At 37.6% G+C, this 15001-nt stretch overlaps 1 protein-coding gene across 1 annotated transcript in view; it reads left to right on the top strand.

Annotated features, from left to right (window-relative positions):
* Window positions 1-15001, top strand: part of LOC122808494 — a 666541-nt gene that overhangs the window by 648310 nt on the left and 3230 nt on the right. Inside the window, exons 28-31 of the mRNA XM_044079450.1 lie at window positions 6614-6762; window positions 9004-9090; window positions 10978-11124; window positions 13822-14019. Coding sequence (XP_043935385.1) covers window positions 6614-6762; window positions 9004-9090; window positions 10978-11124; window positions 13822-14019 — 581 coding nt within the window. The remainder of the gene's footprint in view (window positions 1-6613; window positions 6763-9003; window positions 9091-10977; window positions 11125-13821; window positions 14020-15001) is intronic.

Genomic DNA, 15001 nt, shown 5'->3' with positions numbered 1-15001 from the left:
CATAGAGGCAGCTGTATCCACATCAAAAAACAAGCCACCCTGGTGGAATCACAAAATCAATAGCCTGTATAACAGAAGAAAGAAAATCATGACAGAAATGAGGAGGAGAAGCACCCAGCAGGCTAAAAGCACTGTTATCAAACTAAACAAACTAAGAGGACAAATAAAGTCTACTAAAGCCAAATTTGAGATATGTTTGGCCTCCCAGGCCAAGGACAATAACAAAGCATTCTTTAGCTATGTCCGCAACCTCAACGGCAATACTCAGTTGTATGCAGAGCTCATTGCAAATGGAGCCACCTGTAATGAGCCCGAAGATATAGCAAACCTCCTGGATGATAAATTCAGCTCCAACTTTACACCTCTCTCCCCTCAACCTTCCCTCAGGAAATACCATCAAATATAACTCCCCCTACTATCACTAAGGAACAGGTCCTTAATGCTCTCTCTATGACCAAGAACACTGCATCAATGGCCCAGACAATATCCCAATATGCCTTCATAATAGTATGAAACATGACCTATCAGGGCCTCTGGAATTAGTATTTAACTGTAGCCTCCATACAGGCTTCATGCCTTACGAATGATGAACGGCAACAGTCATCCCTCTGTACAAAGGTGGGCCATCTACAGACTCTGGAAACTACAGACCCATAAGTCTCACTAGTCTTATTTGTAAAGCCATGGAAATAATTATCATGGAAATGTTTGATAGAGAAATAGTAAACCTCCAGACAGTGGACCGAACCCAGTTTGGTTTTGTCAAGGGCAAATCATGCATACTCAACCTGGTGGACTTCTTTGAAAAGGTATCCAAAGCAATGGATGAAGGAAAATGACTCACACTGCCTACCTTAACCTGGCCAAGGCATTTGACACAATACCCCACTCAGGCATTGTTGACAAACTCAAGAGGTTAGGTACAAACTTGTATATCAGCTGGTGGATAGCCAACTGGCTCACAGACAGGACCCAGGAATTTAGAATTGGGGAGTCCACCTCTACAAAGAGGACATTCACAAGTGGAGTCCCTCAGGGATTGGTCCATGGACTGCTCCTTTTTGGCATTTACTTCACTGAAGTCAAGGCAAATGTCAGTGGTCTCTGGCTGACTAAATTTGCAGAATATTGCAAATTAAGAGCTGTCATTGAATCCCACACTAACACAGTGTTCTCCAGGAGGGGCTAACACAGACAGACAACTGGTGTCAGATTCATGGACTAAAACTAAATGCCAAGAAATGCATAATAGTATCCTTTGGGAAGTCATCCTCCACTGATAACTATCATATTGGCAACACACCCTTTAGAGTTGACCCAGTAGCCAGGGACTTATTGACACACATAGATAGTAATCTAGCCTTTGACCATCATGTGTCTGCAGTAGTGAGGAAATCATTCTATGTTGCACAACTTATAAACAAAGGTATGGCATCTAAGTCCAAGGAAGTCATTGTACCACTATATTCAGCATTCATCAGACCTATCACTGAGTACAATGCCCCCTTTGGTATGCACCTAACCAGGCATATCTAACAACTGGAACGTCCACAAAGGTTCCTCACTAAAAGAATATAAGGAGCAAATAAAATGTCCTAGACAGACTGCCTCAAGACCCTATCCCTGTATTCTGTCTCCTACAGGCTTTTGAGGGGAGATCTATGCCTGGCATACAAGACATTGTCAGACCCAACTATGGTGAACCTCCTACAAAACCACAAAACAAACAGCACCAGAATTACCCATTCCAAACACTTAAACCTTGCCTATGATATAAACAGGACCTGCTGGAGAGACAGGTATGTACCCCAGAGTCTACCTCATCTATGGAACAGGCACCCCATCCATGTGAAGTAGAGTTCCTACCTAACCCAATTCAAGTGCAACTTGGACAATTGGATCGGGAATAGGAAATTCATCCCTGGTTTGGCACCTATGTCTCTAGTGGATGCGGGCAACCTGTAAATGGTTCATCTCTCAGGCCACTGCTTGTAAATGTTTCATCTACAAAACTTATCAAGTGTATCAGAACTTGTCAGAGATTTGGGATGCATGGCTAGGCTTAAAAAGGCCCTTGTGGTCATTAGCCTAGTAAACACCTATGAACCTGCATGTTAGCATCATCATCATAACTTATATAGGTGCTGACTTCAGCTTGCAGTCTTGGGATTCATGATAATTTGTCAGGGCGCAAGAATGTAAATCACTGAAAAAACTTTCAGCAACATTTTAAAGCTTTTTTTTGTTTGTTTGTTTTGTTTTTGCAGCAACCACCCCATAAACCCTTAATGTATATGTAACAACTTGAAGGTCACACAACAGTGGAGAAAGTGCAACACCTCCCATTCATTGAAAGTGCCTTTCAAAGAAAAAGCTGTCACTGTGCCAAAAAATAATCTTTCAATGATTATTGAAGTTCCCCAGTCTCTACAGGTGTCAACGTAGCAGTGGTGTGGCCTGTAAATACATGATATAGGGCATATCATGGTGAATGTGTCTACCTTTATGACATGTGAAGCCCAGGGATGTGCTTACAAATGGCGAGCGCAAACATGCAGAAATAAAACAAGCACATACCAGTGCTGGTGTTCTGTATGCCTAAACACCAGACATAGCTATAGGGAACATATGCAATGGTATTTGTGTTCTCTCTTCAGTCTGCATGTAAAAAGATTTTGTATAAAAATGTTGGTATGGATACTAACCTAGTTGTTCTTCTTATGATATACACAGGGCTTTGGCCACTCCCAGAACCTATGTCAACTCATCTAGATATTATACTCATGCCCTCACCCTCTCCATGAGGGGATGACAAGAAAGCTCACCATTAATGAGGTTTGCAGTGAGAGTGCCTCCCTGCATTGCTGACTTGGTCGCCAGTATGCAGCATTCCTTCTGTGGGGTCTGCCTTATTATTTCTTTGATACGCTTCCATCACTGCTGTGTCATACCTTCTCACCCATTCACAACATTGATGCTATGGACCACTGTATTCTACACACACAGTCTCATAGAGTCTGATAAGCATGACCTCTCCCCAGCAAGAACTGTGCAGGGATCCTGAGTGCCCATAGAAAGACATTCTCCTCAGACCAGCTGTATTTGTTTAATTTTTGCCTTCCATCCCTGCAATGTAGGAAATGAGTTCTCCTACGAAAATGAGACCAAAATGAGACCATACTGAGAGACCAATGATGTCTATGATCAATAGGCTACTGATGACAAACGACTGGCTCTGATATACACAACAATACAGGGGTCAACAAGGATAGGAGACAGTAGAGGCAACAGATATGGTATGGACATCGGGGTGCCCAAATGGTAACCAAGAGCAGTGATATAGGCAGACATGTGTACCTGTACAGATGGGGAATATAACACACAAAGTTTCACACGGCTGAAGAAATGAAGGGTGGGCTTCACACAAGCCATGTTTAAGGGCACACTGGGGAGTTAGAGGTGACAGTGTGTACTGGAGTATCCTTACAGGGGTTCCATATGTGCACAGCCACAAGTGTCAGCTTCTTGTACAACCACACCACATACATGTAGGTCACACAGGAAGGAGGCAGAGTAAGCAGTCTTATTGTTCTGAATTGCCATCCTACAGATACAGTTGTGTATGCGTGAGTGTGTATATGTGTGTATCTATGTGTATATAGATAGAAAGATGGATAGATAGATAGATAGATAGATAGATAGACAGATAGATAGATGGATGGATAGATAGATAGATAGATAGATAGATAGATAGATAGATAGATAGATAGATAGATAGATAGATAGATAGATGGATGGATGGATGGATGGATGGATGGATGGATGGATGGATGGATGGATGGATAGATAGATAGATAGATAGATAGATAGATAGATAGATAGATAGATGGATGGATGGATGGATGGATGGATGGATAGATAGATAGATAGATAGATAGATAGATAGATAGATAGATAGATAGATGGATGGTTGGACAGATAGATAGATGGTTGGACAGACAGAAGTGTATATAGCTCCATACATCAAAAAAAGGAATCTATCAAATGACAAGTATTTCAGGAAAAATGGGTCAATGAAAATGTTTATTTATCCAGAATTCTCAGAGTCTGTGTTCCTTGAAGAAACTTTGGGCTTGTACCCAGTGACCAAAAAAAAGTGTGAATATCATTCCACTGCATGGCAACAGCATGCTGTGCATATTCACTTTCCCTGGGGATGGTCCTCATGTACACACATTCTGATGTGAAGTGCCACTTACTAAGGTCTTCTGTCTGCCTGATGTGTAGCAGCACCCGCTAAGGACTTCTGTTTTCCTGATGCATAGTGGCACTTGCTAAGATGTTCTACCCCGCATGATGCATAGCATCACTCACTAAGATGCTCTACCTGCCTGATGAGTAGCGGCACTCACTAAAGTGCCTGCCTGATGTTCAGCAATACTAAGGAGTTCTACCTGCCTGAAGCGTAGCCACACCAACTAAGGAGTTCTACCTGCTTGTTGTGTATGGCACTCACTGAAGAGTTCTACCTGCCAGATGCTCTCCATGCCAGATGTGTAGAGGAGCTCACTAAGGTGCTCTATCTGAGATGCATTAACATTTGAAGCTTGACTCACTGGCTGACATTTTGCTTGAGTGTTTTACAATAATGGCTGCAGCTGCTAATACCGTATGTAAAGTGTCTACCTGATGTGAAAAGGAGAATATGATTATGTTGTAACTTCTGCACAGTCATTTCAAGAAACAGCTGTAGCGACCCTGTGAGGCACCCGTTCTATTATAGAAGTTATTGCCTGCTTATACCTGACCAAGTTGCTGATTAAGGTCACCAGCATCCCTAGATCCAGTAAACAGTGCTTCACCAGCACAATGACCTGCACCACTGCCACACTGACACTGTACTGGTCTGGGAAGCAAAGGTCATGCAAAAAGTGTCAAATGGCACTGCAAATGTTCGCCATTTCTACTGTGTTTCATACTGTGGTGCTCTGACTTTCAAAGCAGTGATAAAGTCTTTTTTTTTTTTTCATTCAGATACCAGGATATAGCAGCTTGGTTGATGTAGGTGACTGCTTGTGTGATGTATATGATGCTGTGTATAGCTATATTATTGTGGCATTGTTGTCTTTTGTGGAGAGGACACATGGCTGTGTAGATTCCATGAACAAAGGGATAGGTCTACCTACTTTTTTTTCACATTTGACATATTTTGGCAAGAGCCAGTGAATCACCTGTAGTGCCTAAGGCTCCATCAAAACTACTCACAGGTTTCATTTGTTTATTGTATAATGTACCCTGAAAATTTCTTAAAGTTGCCATGACATCACTTTATAATTTTCACAATGAAAAAGAACAGTGGCATACACATTTATCAACTCCTACTCCCAGATAGTTTCTGAGATTGGAATATAATGTCCACCATTATTCATTATATTAAAAATAAAAGCAAAAATAATAATAGTGAAATGTGTGATGTTTATAATAATGATAAAACCTTTTCTATATAAATATTAGCAGATAATATAAATTATATTTATTAGTTATGGTGCATTCCTTTCATTCTTTTACTTGTTTGATGCCCAAAATGATAAAGACACTTGTAGAAATCTACAAGTAAATACTGAAGTACAGTTGCCTAAAATCTTGGCTTACTCAAGCTAGGTCTCCAGTTTTTTGCATCAGGTAGAACACTTGTGTGAGGAATCAGAGCCTTCTTTTCCCCCAGTCTTCTTCTTCTTCTTTTGGATTTTCCTGGTTAGGTGTCGCCACAGCGGATCACCTGTCTACTCATAATTGGCAGTGGAGTTTTACAGTGTTGAGTTGCCAGCCCGGCCCCCAACCTTCCACAGAAGACACACACATGCATGCACTCAAACCTAGGGCCAATTTAGAGTGTCCAATCCACCTACAGCATGTCTTTGAGATGTGGGAAGAAACTGGAGCACCTGGAGGAAACCCACAAGACCGCAGGGAGGACATGCAGACTCCGCACAGAAGGCACTCCAGCTGAGGACTGAACCGGAGAAGCTCTTGCTGTGAGGCGGCAATGCTAACCGCTGAACCACCGTGACCGCCACCCCAATAAATTAAATATATAAACTGAAAAAGCACAGCATCCCATAGCAAGTTATATTTAATTTAGGGAAAATTCCAGAATCACCAGTTTGATTTTGGTAATCCAAGTTTGAATAACCATGCATCTATCAACACAAACCAAACATTTCATGTTGTCATAGTGCCAGTCATGTTCATTGATTTTAGGATAATTTTCCTAACCTTTGTCCCAGTTTGATTAGCATACCTTGTATTTATTGAACAAAATGAAATGTAACAGGAAATAATCTGGGATCATACATACATCCAGTCGCAGCATAAGCACAGACATTAATTATATCCAATATGTATTCAAGCACAGTGCAAGTAATGGAGCAAGCTATTCATGTGTATCCTTAATAGTTTAAGTGCAGAAGTAAATACAAGCACAAAATTCAAGCGCATGTAAGCATTGGCCTGTTTTTTTCTTATGAATTAGTGCATGTAATTAAGCAAATAATTAAAAAATAAACCACTGCTTTGGAAATAACAAACTAAACCTATGTCTGTTTCTTTGCAGATGTCAAACCTTTCATAGATTTATTGGATGCCCAGTGGACCTGTGAAGGAGCTCTAGTACCACTTCATACAAATTCTCTTCCTGCAAGAGAATACATAATTTATCAACATGGCATATTTATCATAAAGTTTCTTAATGAGCACATAAATGTAAGTTAGCAGGTATCATCTCGGGAGAATTTAATACGTTTCACTCATGTCTGCATGCAACTAATTCAAAACTCTTTAGTTGTTTTCATCTTTATTATTATAATTCAAGAGTGGGGAACAGGGAAAGCAGGCTGTTAAGCCAGCTGAAAGGGCAGACTATGTAGGCTAGCTGTCTCAGTATACCATCAAACAAATGTATTCTTAGCAACCCAAGCATTGAGGCAAAAAGTATCACTGTAATACATACGATGCTGTCTTAGATAACACTGAACTGTGATTAATTCAATTATATGATAAAAACATGGATGGCTTAGGAGTTCTCCATTATTGGTGAACTAATAACCCAATGTCTGACCTCGATAATAGGAAGTATGACCATGAAACTTTAATGTTGTTTTCATTTATTTAGTCATAGATTGTCACTCATTTTATAACACACAGCTTCTTGTAATGAATTAGACAAGTAAAAGGCTAAGTATGAAGGAAATGCGTTTCTACCTAAAAGAGCCATTGATAAATTCATGCAAAATCATTTGAAAACCACTTAAGAATTTAAGCCACAATTACTTTTATTACATTAAAAAAATCATATATATTTAAATTGTACACCTGAGCATGATGAATTTACAAAGAATTATTTTAATGCAAATAAAGGATAACGTTAATAATTTAGAAGTTTAGCTAAGTGTAGTGTCTTAAAATTAAAAAAAAAAACTAGTGTGTTACATGCTAATAAAACGTGCTTGGGGCCACAGCTTTATACGACAACTTCATTTCTTTTATTCCATTAGTCTTAACTTGCATACAGGTTTTGGGTACTTCACCATCAACTAGCTTCTTTACTGTAAAATTTCTCAAAAAATGCTCCACATCAGAGTCATTGAAGAAATAAAAATATATTTTACATAGCCATCTTTGAGGACAGAGATGGATAAAGCCCTGGCTATGGGCCAGGTGACCCAAGTGTGACATGGGGTCCCAATGCTTCTTGCAATAGAGGATGGAAGTGAGCAGAATCTGCCATCTCACATATGTGAGAGGAGTGATGGAGGCACCTCTAGCATACCCACTGGTGTGATACCTAGGAGGACCACTAGGCGTTCCATCCATGGGCATAGGCCTGTAAAGTAAAAGTTGCATGAGTGCACACTCATGGAAGCCAGGGCAGCCAACATGTGCAGGCATGCTGCCTGTAATTCAAAGCAGCAGCTGAGTTCAGGGAGCTACTGAGAGAGATGGGTGTATTCTACAGTGGGTGAGTGGGCTGCTCCATTGCCCACCACTCTACCATCCAGCACTCACCACTGGAAAATGAATAAGCTGGTAGGGCTACTTATAGGTTCATAGATTAGTACTAGGCTAACTGCCCTTTTGAGCCATTTTAAGCCTAGCCAATTATTGCTTGTGAGACTCAAACCCTGCACCTTGTGTTTGCAAGGGAAATACCTTAACCATTAGGCCACCCTCCCATGGGCATGAATAAATGGCCAGTAGGGCTATCAGTTAACCCAGAGATGCTCGGCTTGTAAACCATGAAACAAATGTGACAATTGGGTGCAGAGAGAAATGATCCATAAGGTTCTGTGGACAGTAAAAAAAGAAATCACATTTTATGTGGTGCACACCAAAGAAAACAATTATGTATAAGGGTCATTATTTTGTCATTTTCCTAACAACGTAGACCTGAAGTAGACCTATTAATACCCAACCAATTAGCGAGACCAAAAATGGAGCCATTTAATTTTTCAAGATCTCTGTACACATATTGTATTTATAACCAAGTGATCAAAAATATAATCTGCTTAAAGGATTGGTGTGAAATGGCTTACTTCTATTTCGATGTGCAGAAACTATATAGTCAGTTATATGAGTAGCTATGTGGGAGGTCACATCCACTTGCATGGACATGCAGAGCTTTATTCTATAACAAAATATAAAAAGATTTACATGCTGTACATATGCGGTGATTTGGACTATGGTCCACATTCTAGTCTGGTGTCTTGAGTTCAGAAAATAGGTAAAGAATCATTGAAGTACCTAGGTCATCTTTGAAAATAACCTATTTCTTTAGATTGCTTTACCATTTTATCATATTGTATATAGTAGTACAATGTTATATGCTCTGCAAGGTCATAAGTAGGTATTAACTTAGTCTTTCAACTTCTGTACTTCACAATCATTTTCACTAGACAGTTGCAAAACCAAGACATCTGTTCAAATTGCATATTTTCCTTTCTGTAGGCTCCAAATGTCAAGCTCCAAGTTGCATCAGGATTACCTTTAAATGACTATAATGGAAATGCTTTTTGTAAGTCCTTCTTCTATGAAGTAAGTTACTTTTGATCTTACAGCAATATTCTGATTGTACCTTAACTGGATTTAATAGCAGAAATAAACTGATATACTAAATGAAGCATATTGTTGAAATGCATTTTACTGACTTTAATTTACTTAACACATATCAAAGCATTATTTGTTTCACTTTCATGACCTACAAAGCAATCTGAGTATTTTTATTTGAAAGTTGCATGGTGGAGGGTGTTAAACCTGTCATTCTGTTCTGCCAAACAATGTGGTTTCAGTTTGAGGTTTTCACTGAACTGTGACAGCAAAACTTTTCATTTTCAATTAAATCAATTAAGTAGTTGTCAGTTAAAGAAAGTTTTCAATTTGCATATAAAAGATGTTAATCGAAGACTAAGTAACTTAGTGGAACATTTTATTTGCACAATGAACTCAAATGACATTTATTCCTAAGTGACTAGACCAACAGCTATAGAGAAAAGTGCCCTCATGCTGCATATAATGTGCTGACAGAAGTACGCCTGCATGAATAAACAGGAATAAAGAGAGAAAATGAACTATTGTGTTTTCCAAAGCAAGTTGGAACTGGAAATGTTGCTACCGCAGAACCCATCTTATGATGGCATTAGAGTAACAGTCATTAGCAGCAATCCTCGAGGTACACTTGTCATTTAATTTAGAAATTACTACAATTTAAATTATAAATTAATATGCTTTAAAAATCTACCGGGTTTGTGCACATCCCTAAATTTATCTCACATATGTATATGGTTTGTGAATGGTGTCTTTGTAATGCACAGGCCAATTGAATTTTCAAATATCTGGTTTATTGGCCCAGTGCTTTTTTTGCCCATATAGTAGTATCAGTGACTACCTCGGGTTGCTGGATGCAAGGTTAGAGTGGTCAAAAGTTATGTATCTCTCCTTCGTAGTACAGAAGGATAGAACTCAGAAGTTCCTTATGTAATTATACTGAAACACTCAATCACATACTTATTTATTTAATTAGTTATCAACTGATTGAGAGATTGATTAACTGGAGCAGAGTGCTTGCAATGGACCATTTCAGGCTTAGATGAGAGTATACCTCATAAGATATGACAGCAAGCAAACATTATATAAACATATATAAAATGTAAATAAAGAAAAAAAACAGTCAACAGAGCCACAGATAACCTTAAAATAATAGTATAAAATTGATACAGAAGGCAAAAACTGGAATATGAAAGAAAACTGAGAAAATGAAAGAAGTGCCTAATTATGGAGCTTCTGATCTAGTAAAAGAAGTCATAGAAATATAGATACTTAGCAGACAGGTGTATCATACAGAATGACAGAACAAATGTATTGAATATAAAATAGTAAACATGATGGAAGATGACTGCATATGATTTTTCCAAGAAACGTGTGCTGAGATGCATTTCTTTGTTTAGGCAGGATCCTTTTGTATTATTAATTAAAGTTGCAGCAAGTCAGTTTGCTCAAGAACTGTAGAATGCCAAGTTGCAGACTGAATGCTAAAATGTGTATATCTTAGCAAAGGATGAACTTATTGGTGGTCTAGTCAAAGTGTAAGCTGAGAAAGGAACATACCACCTGGTGAAGTGAGAAAAAACAGAAAACTAAACAAATTTAATGACAAACGGGCTGGTCATGTACTTAAAACTTCCTTTATTAAGTAGGTTTCAGATCTAAATAAAAAATATACATACATCTGTCAGAAAATGATTAGATTATTTTTTGCTTTGTACATTAGGTGACAGGGTAACTGTATGACTTATGTAGTTCTGGGCAACTTTTCTTTTTAATGCTTTATTTGTCTATCTATCATCTATTGTAGAGTATAAGGTATTTTTCCTTTCTCAAGCTTTCTCATAACTTGTAGTTTTCAATATTTCAATTTAATTTCAGCAGATCAGTAAAACACTATTTATACGTTGTGAGCGTCTTCAGTCAGTTGGCGGCATTACTCTGTTACTGATCCACTGTGTTTCTCACATTATGGCAGAGGACATGAGTCAAGATTCAAATCCAATCTTTCTGAGGTTCTTTTTCCAGGTACAGTGTTATTTATTAAGTTAATGTTGTTAGGAAAATGGAGGAAGGGAGTGAAACATTTTCTCAACTTGCTCTTTATTCTAGAGAACTGCCACGTAATAAGCCAAATGTATAAACTGTTAACATCTAATAGGTATTTAAATGTCATTCTCACTGGACCACTCTACACCACAATAGCAGTCATGTGACAATATTTTGAACATAAATCCATGAACAAGTGTAGAGCACAACAATGTACCTGAATGATGATGCCAACTGATGATACTAGATTTCTCTGTCCTTCATGAAGACTAGTGGTTCCTACTTTTGTACTGCCCCCTATAGTCCAACAAAAGGCACTACAGCTTAAGAAGCTTGCTTGAAAAACATACAGTATAATAAGCACAACTTTGAAATAGTATTTATATGCCTACTTGGTGCCTTTATAGCTAAAGTAAAACAGAAAAGGTAGAAACTACAGAAACCAGTAGAAAAAGTACTGTGAGATTTATTAAATTCATTGGAACCGACCTGTTAATTTTCGCAATAAATTAGCAGGTCATAAGAAGACTGCTGCAGGCCATCTGAAACAAATTCATTAGAAACAGTCACACAAGAAATAAGAACTGGTAATTTACATGAGCATTGCCAGGCAATGAAAGAAGCTAAATGCTATATTTTAAAATTGTTAGCTGTTTTTGTGGTGTTTATTTCCATCGGTTTTGTTAGTTGCTACACTTATCAAGTTGAAATTTGGAACAGCATGATGACTTTATTTCTTTTTTCTTAAAGGAGAAATAACCAATATTGGTAAAACAAAATATGCAATACAAATCTCCTTAAGGTGATAAATGTGGTGCCATATCAAATCTTGAAGAAATAAAGAGGACTAGCAGAAAAAGAGGTCTAAAGGAAAACATCAATTTTTAAAATGCCAGAATTGGTTGTACTACAGAAGTTAGCAGGACAAAAAAGAGAACAGTCCTGCACACTGCTCTAGAAAGTTTTCTTCATACTGTCCTTGTTCTGCTATGTTTTCCTAGCTTTTCAATCGCATACGTCTGTCTTTTAAGTATTCGTCTTTTAACAAAGTACAGAGTAAATATCTAGAAATGCAGCCTTCGTTTCATCTACCTTTTTTCAGCTTTATGTAATACTTTCAAGGTTTATATTAAGTGTTTAAAGAATGCTACAAATGGATTATTATGGGAATACTATGCCATGATAAACTGATATAGATTGTGTTAGTGTTATGATATATTTTTTATGGGGTGTTATTTAGTCTGTTAATGCTGACTTTGCTGAGACCCATTCAGTTAGACAGAGAAGACTAAAGTTCACCATGACTAATGTTAATTACCCCAAGACTTGGGTAATTTGGAGATGGAGAGGGGCACATGACATAGCCCTTGTACGTGGCAGTTGTGAAACTTCAGTGTCCTTTAAGAAATGCCAGTGCATAACCATAAATATTTGAATTTAAATGCAACTATACCTGCAGCTTAGAAGAGCTGACACACTAGAGATGACAACAAGCACACATGAGCAAATGCAGCACCTGTGACCTGAGCTCAGATGATCAGATCAAGTGTCTATAACCTGACCAGTGTTGGTCACAGATACTTCAGCAAAGCTGGCTTTTATATCCATGATATTCATCAGGCATGACTGACAGAAAGAGAAGCAAAGAAAGCTGGAAAAGTCAGACAAAAAGATGCCATTTAAGAGTGCTGCTTTTATTAAAGAGTCATAATGATGATGAACGGACTCTTGTTGTATAAGCAGGATGACCTACCATCTGAAAAGCCTGTAGGACTTTTATCTGATGACAGACACAATGTTTAACATCCCAGGCATAATAAATGCTGAATACCACATGATTCCATTAAGGCAGTTCTTGTAAGTTAATTGCAAAATACCTAGGCATGACTGCATTCTTTAAGATCTAATCGTTCATCAACAGCAAAATCTGGTTTATTTTTAACATTCTTATGGTGTACGCTCTCCCCGCCTAACTTATTGGCAAATCCCTTGTAGGGATACAGAGACTTGAAAACATTCACAACTTGCTGCATTTATTATGAGGTTTGCTATTGTTGTTATAGTTATTATTATTATTATTATTATTATTATTATTATTTGAGAATTCCTAGAAGAATTTTTTTGCACAAAAAATAATATTGTGTAAAATATGCTGAGGGAAAAAAAAGAGCTTATAGAAATGTTCTCTAAGGAACCTTGACAATTGGATGGGAGTAAGGAAATTCACCCCAGGGATCACGTCAGTCGCCCTGCTAGACAGGGGTCCAGGGAAGTAAATAGTGTGGGAAGAAATAGCCAGGGAATTGTTATGGCTAGGCTTGTATAGGCCCTAGGGCTGATAGCCTAGTACCAACCTATGAACCTATGAACCTAATTATACTAAATCTTTAATATAATAAAAGCAAATCGTTATTCATATTCCACCAGACCACTTTCTTACTAAGAAATTGCATGATGTACATTGAAGTGAAAATGAATATTTAAGTGCTAAACAGACTGTCATAAATACAAGTACAGGATGTTCATTTCATGTTTTCATAAATCAGTTTAAAGTATTTCCCAGTAATATGATCTTTGGAATTATAAAAATTAGACTAAATTCTTCATTATTATTTTTGCTTTACCTACTGTGTAATTTACTGACAATTAATCAAAGACTGCAACTTGTGTTTTCAGGCACTGAAGGCCTACTTTAGTGAATCCTTTTTTGTGAGACTACATAGTTCATCTTGTCTTCAAAACTTTACTTTGTGCGAGCAAATAAAGTCTATCTTGTTAAATGGGGAACCCTGTTCCATGCATGACCAAAATGTCATTGCAGAATTTATTGACCAGAAGGCAAGGATTCCTGCAAAGACTGACATTCTAGATGAGGTAAATATCACAGTTAATTTATGTATTTTGTATACTATGTTCGAAGTATAGGTTGTTTCCTTTGGTAACATTGCAGGTCTGACTAAACCTGAGGTATTTGCATACATTATTCTCTTCTTAGTTTCTTTCCAGAAGTTTGTTTCACAGGGCTGTTCATAAGTATTAAAATATAGCATGTGCATGGGTTTTAATACACATTTTCCTTTGAAAATCACATGCAGACTAGTTGGCTTAAAAATAAAGAATATACTGCAAGTCATAAAAAAAACTAAAAATGCAGTGCACTGATCTTGTTAATGTTTTCATCTGCCAAGGAAAATATTTAGTCGCAAATATCAAAAACTACCAGGTTAACATGATCATAATTCCCTATTATGTTACACAGTTGAATAACTGTTTTAATAAGACTGCATCAAATGTTTAGGCATAATCTGTTGTATAAATAATGTAGGCTGTATAGGTAATGTTCCTTATCTATAAATGATAATATATACAGCAATTACTGATGCAAAATCAGTATGATGCTGTGAGTGCAAAATGCGTTCCATTTCATGACACTGTTGGTCCCTGAGTTAACACAAGTGTTTTAGTCTATTCCTGGACGTAAATGTTATGAGCATTACCTCATATTACAAGGAGGCAGAATATAATTAATGTGCACACAAGCAAACAAAAGTAGAATTATAAATTAAAAAAAATAGGATGCTCAAAAAAACTGTACTGTGCTCCATTCATGGGATGCTTTTAAGTTTCTTCTGAGAAAAAGTTGTAGATTGCCCAAATTATATATGTAAACAGGCAAGTCTCCTCAACCTGCTCTAACAATAACAGCCAGTTAATTAATCTAAATTTCAAAGAAAGCAGAGAGAGTACTAAGCAAATGATGTCTGGACGTTGTAAATAAAAGAGAGGAACATTGCATCAGGGTATAAATAGAAATGCATGCATTAGAAGTGAGATGATGTTACCATTTCAGGACTAG

The sequence above is a fragment of the Protopterus annectens genome, chromosome 8.part0, assembly GCF_019279795.1.
Source record: "Protopterus annectens isolate FY-2018-M chromosome 8.part0, PAN1.0, whole genome shotgun sequence".
NCBI lineage: Eukaryota > Metazoa > Chordata > Ceratodontiformes > Protopteridae > Protopterus > Protopterus annectens.
This window is presented reverse-complemented; position numbering and strand designations above follow the sequence as displayed.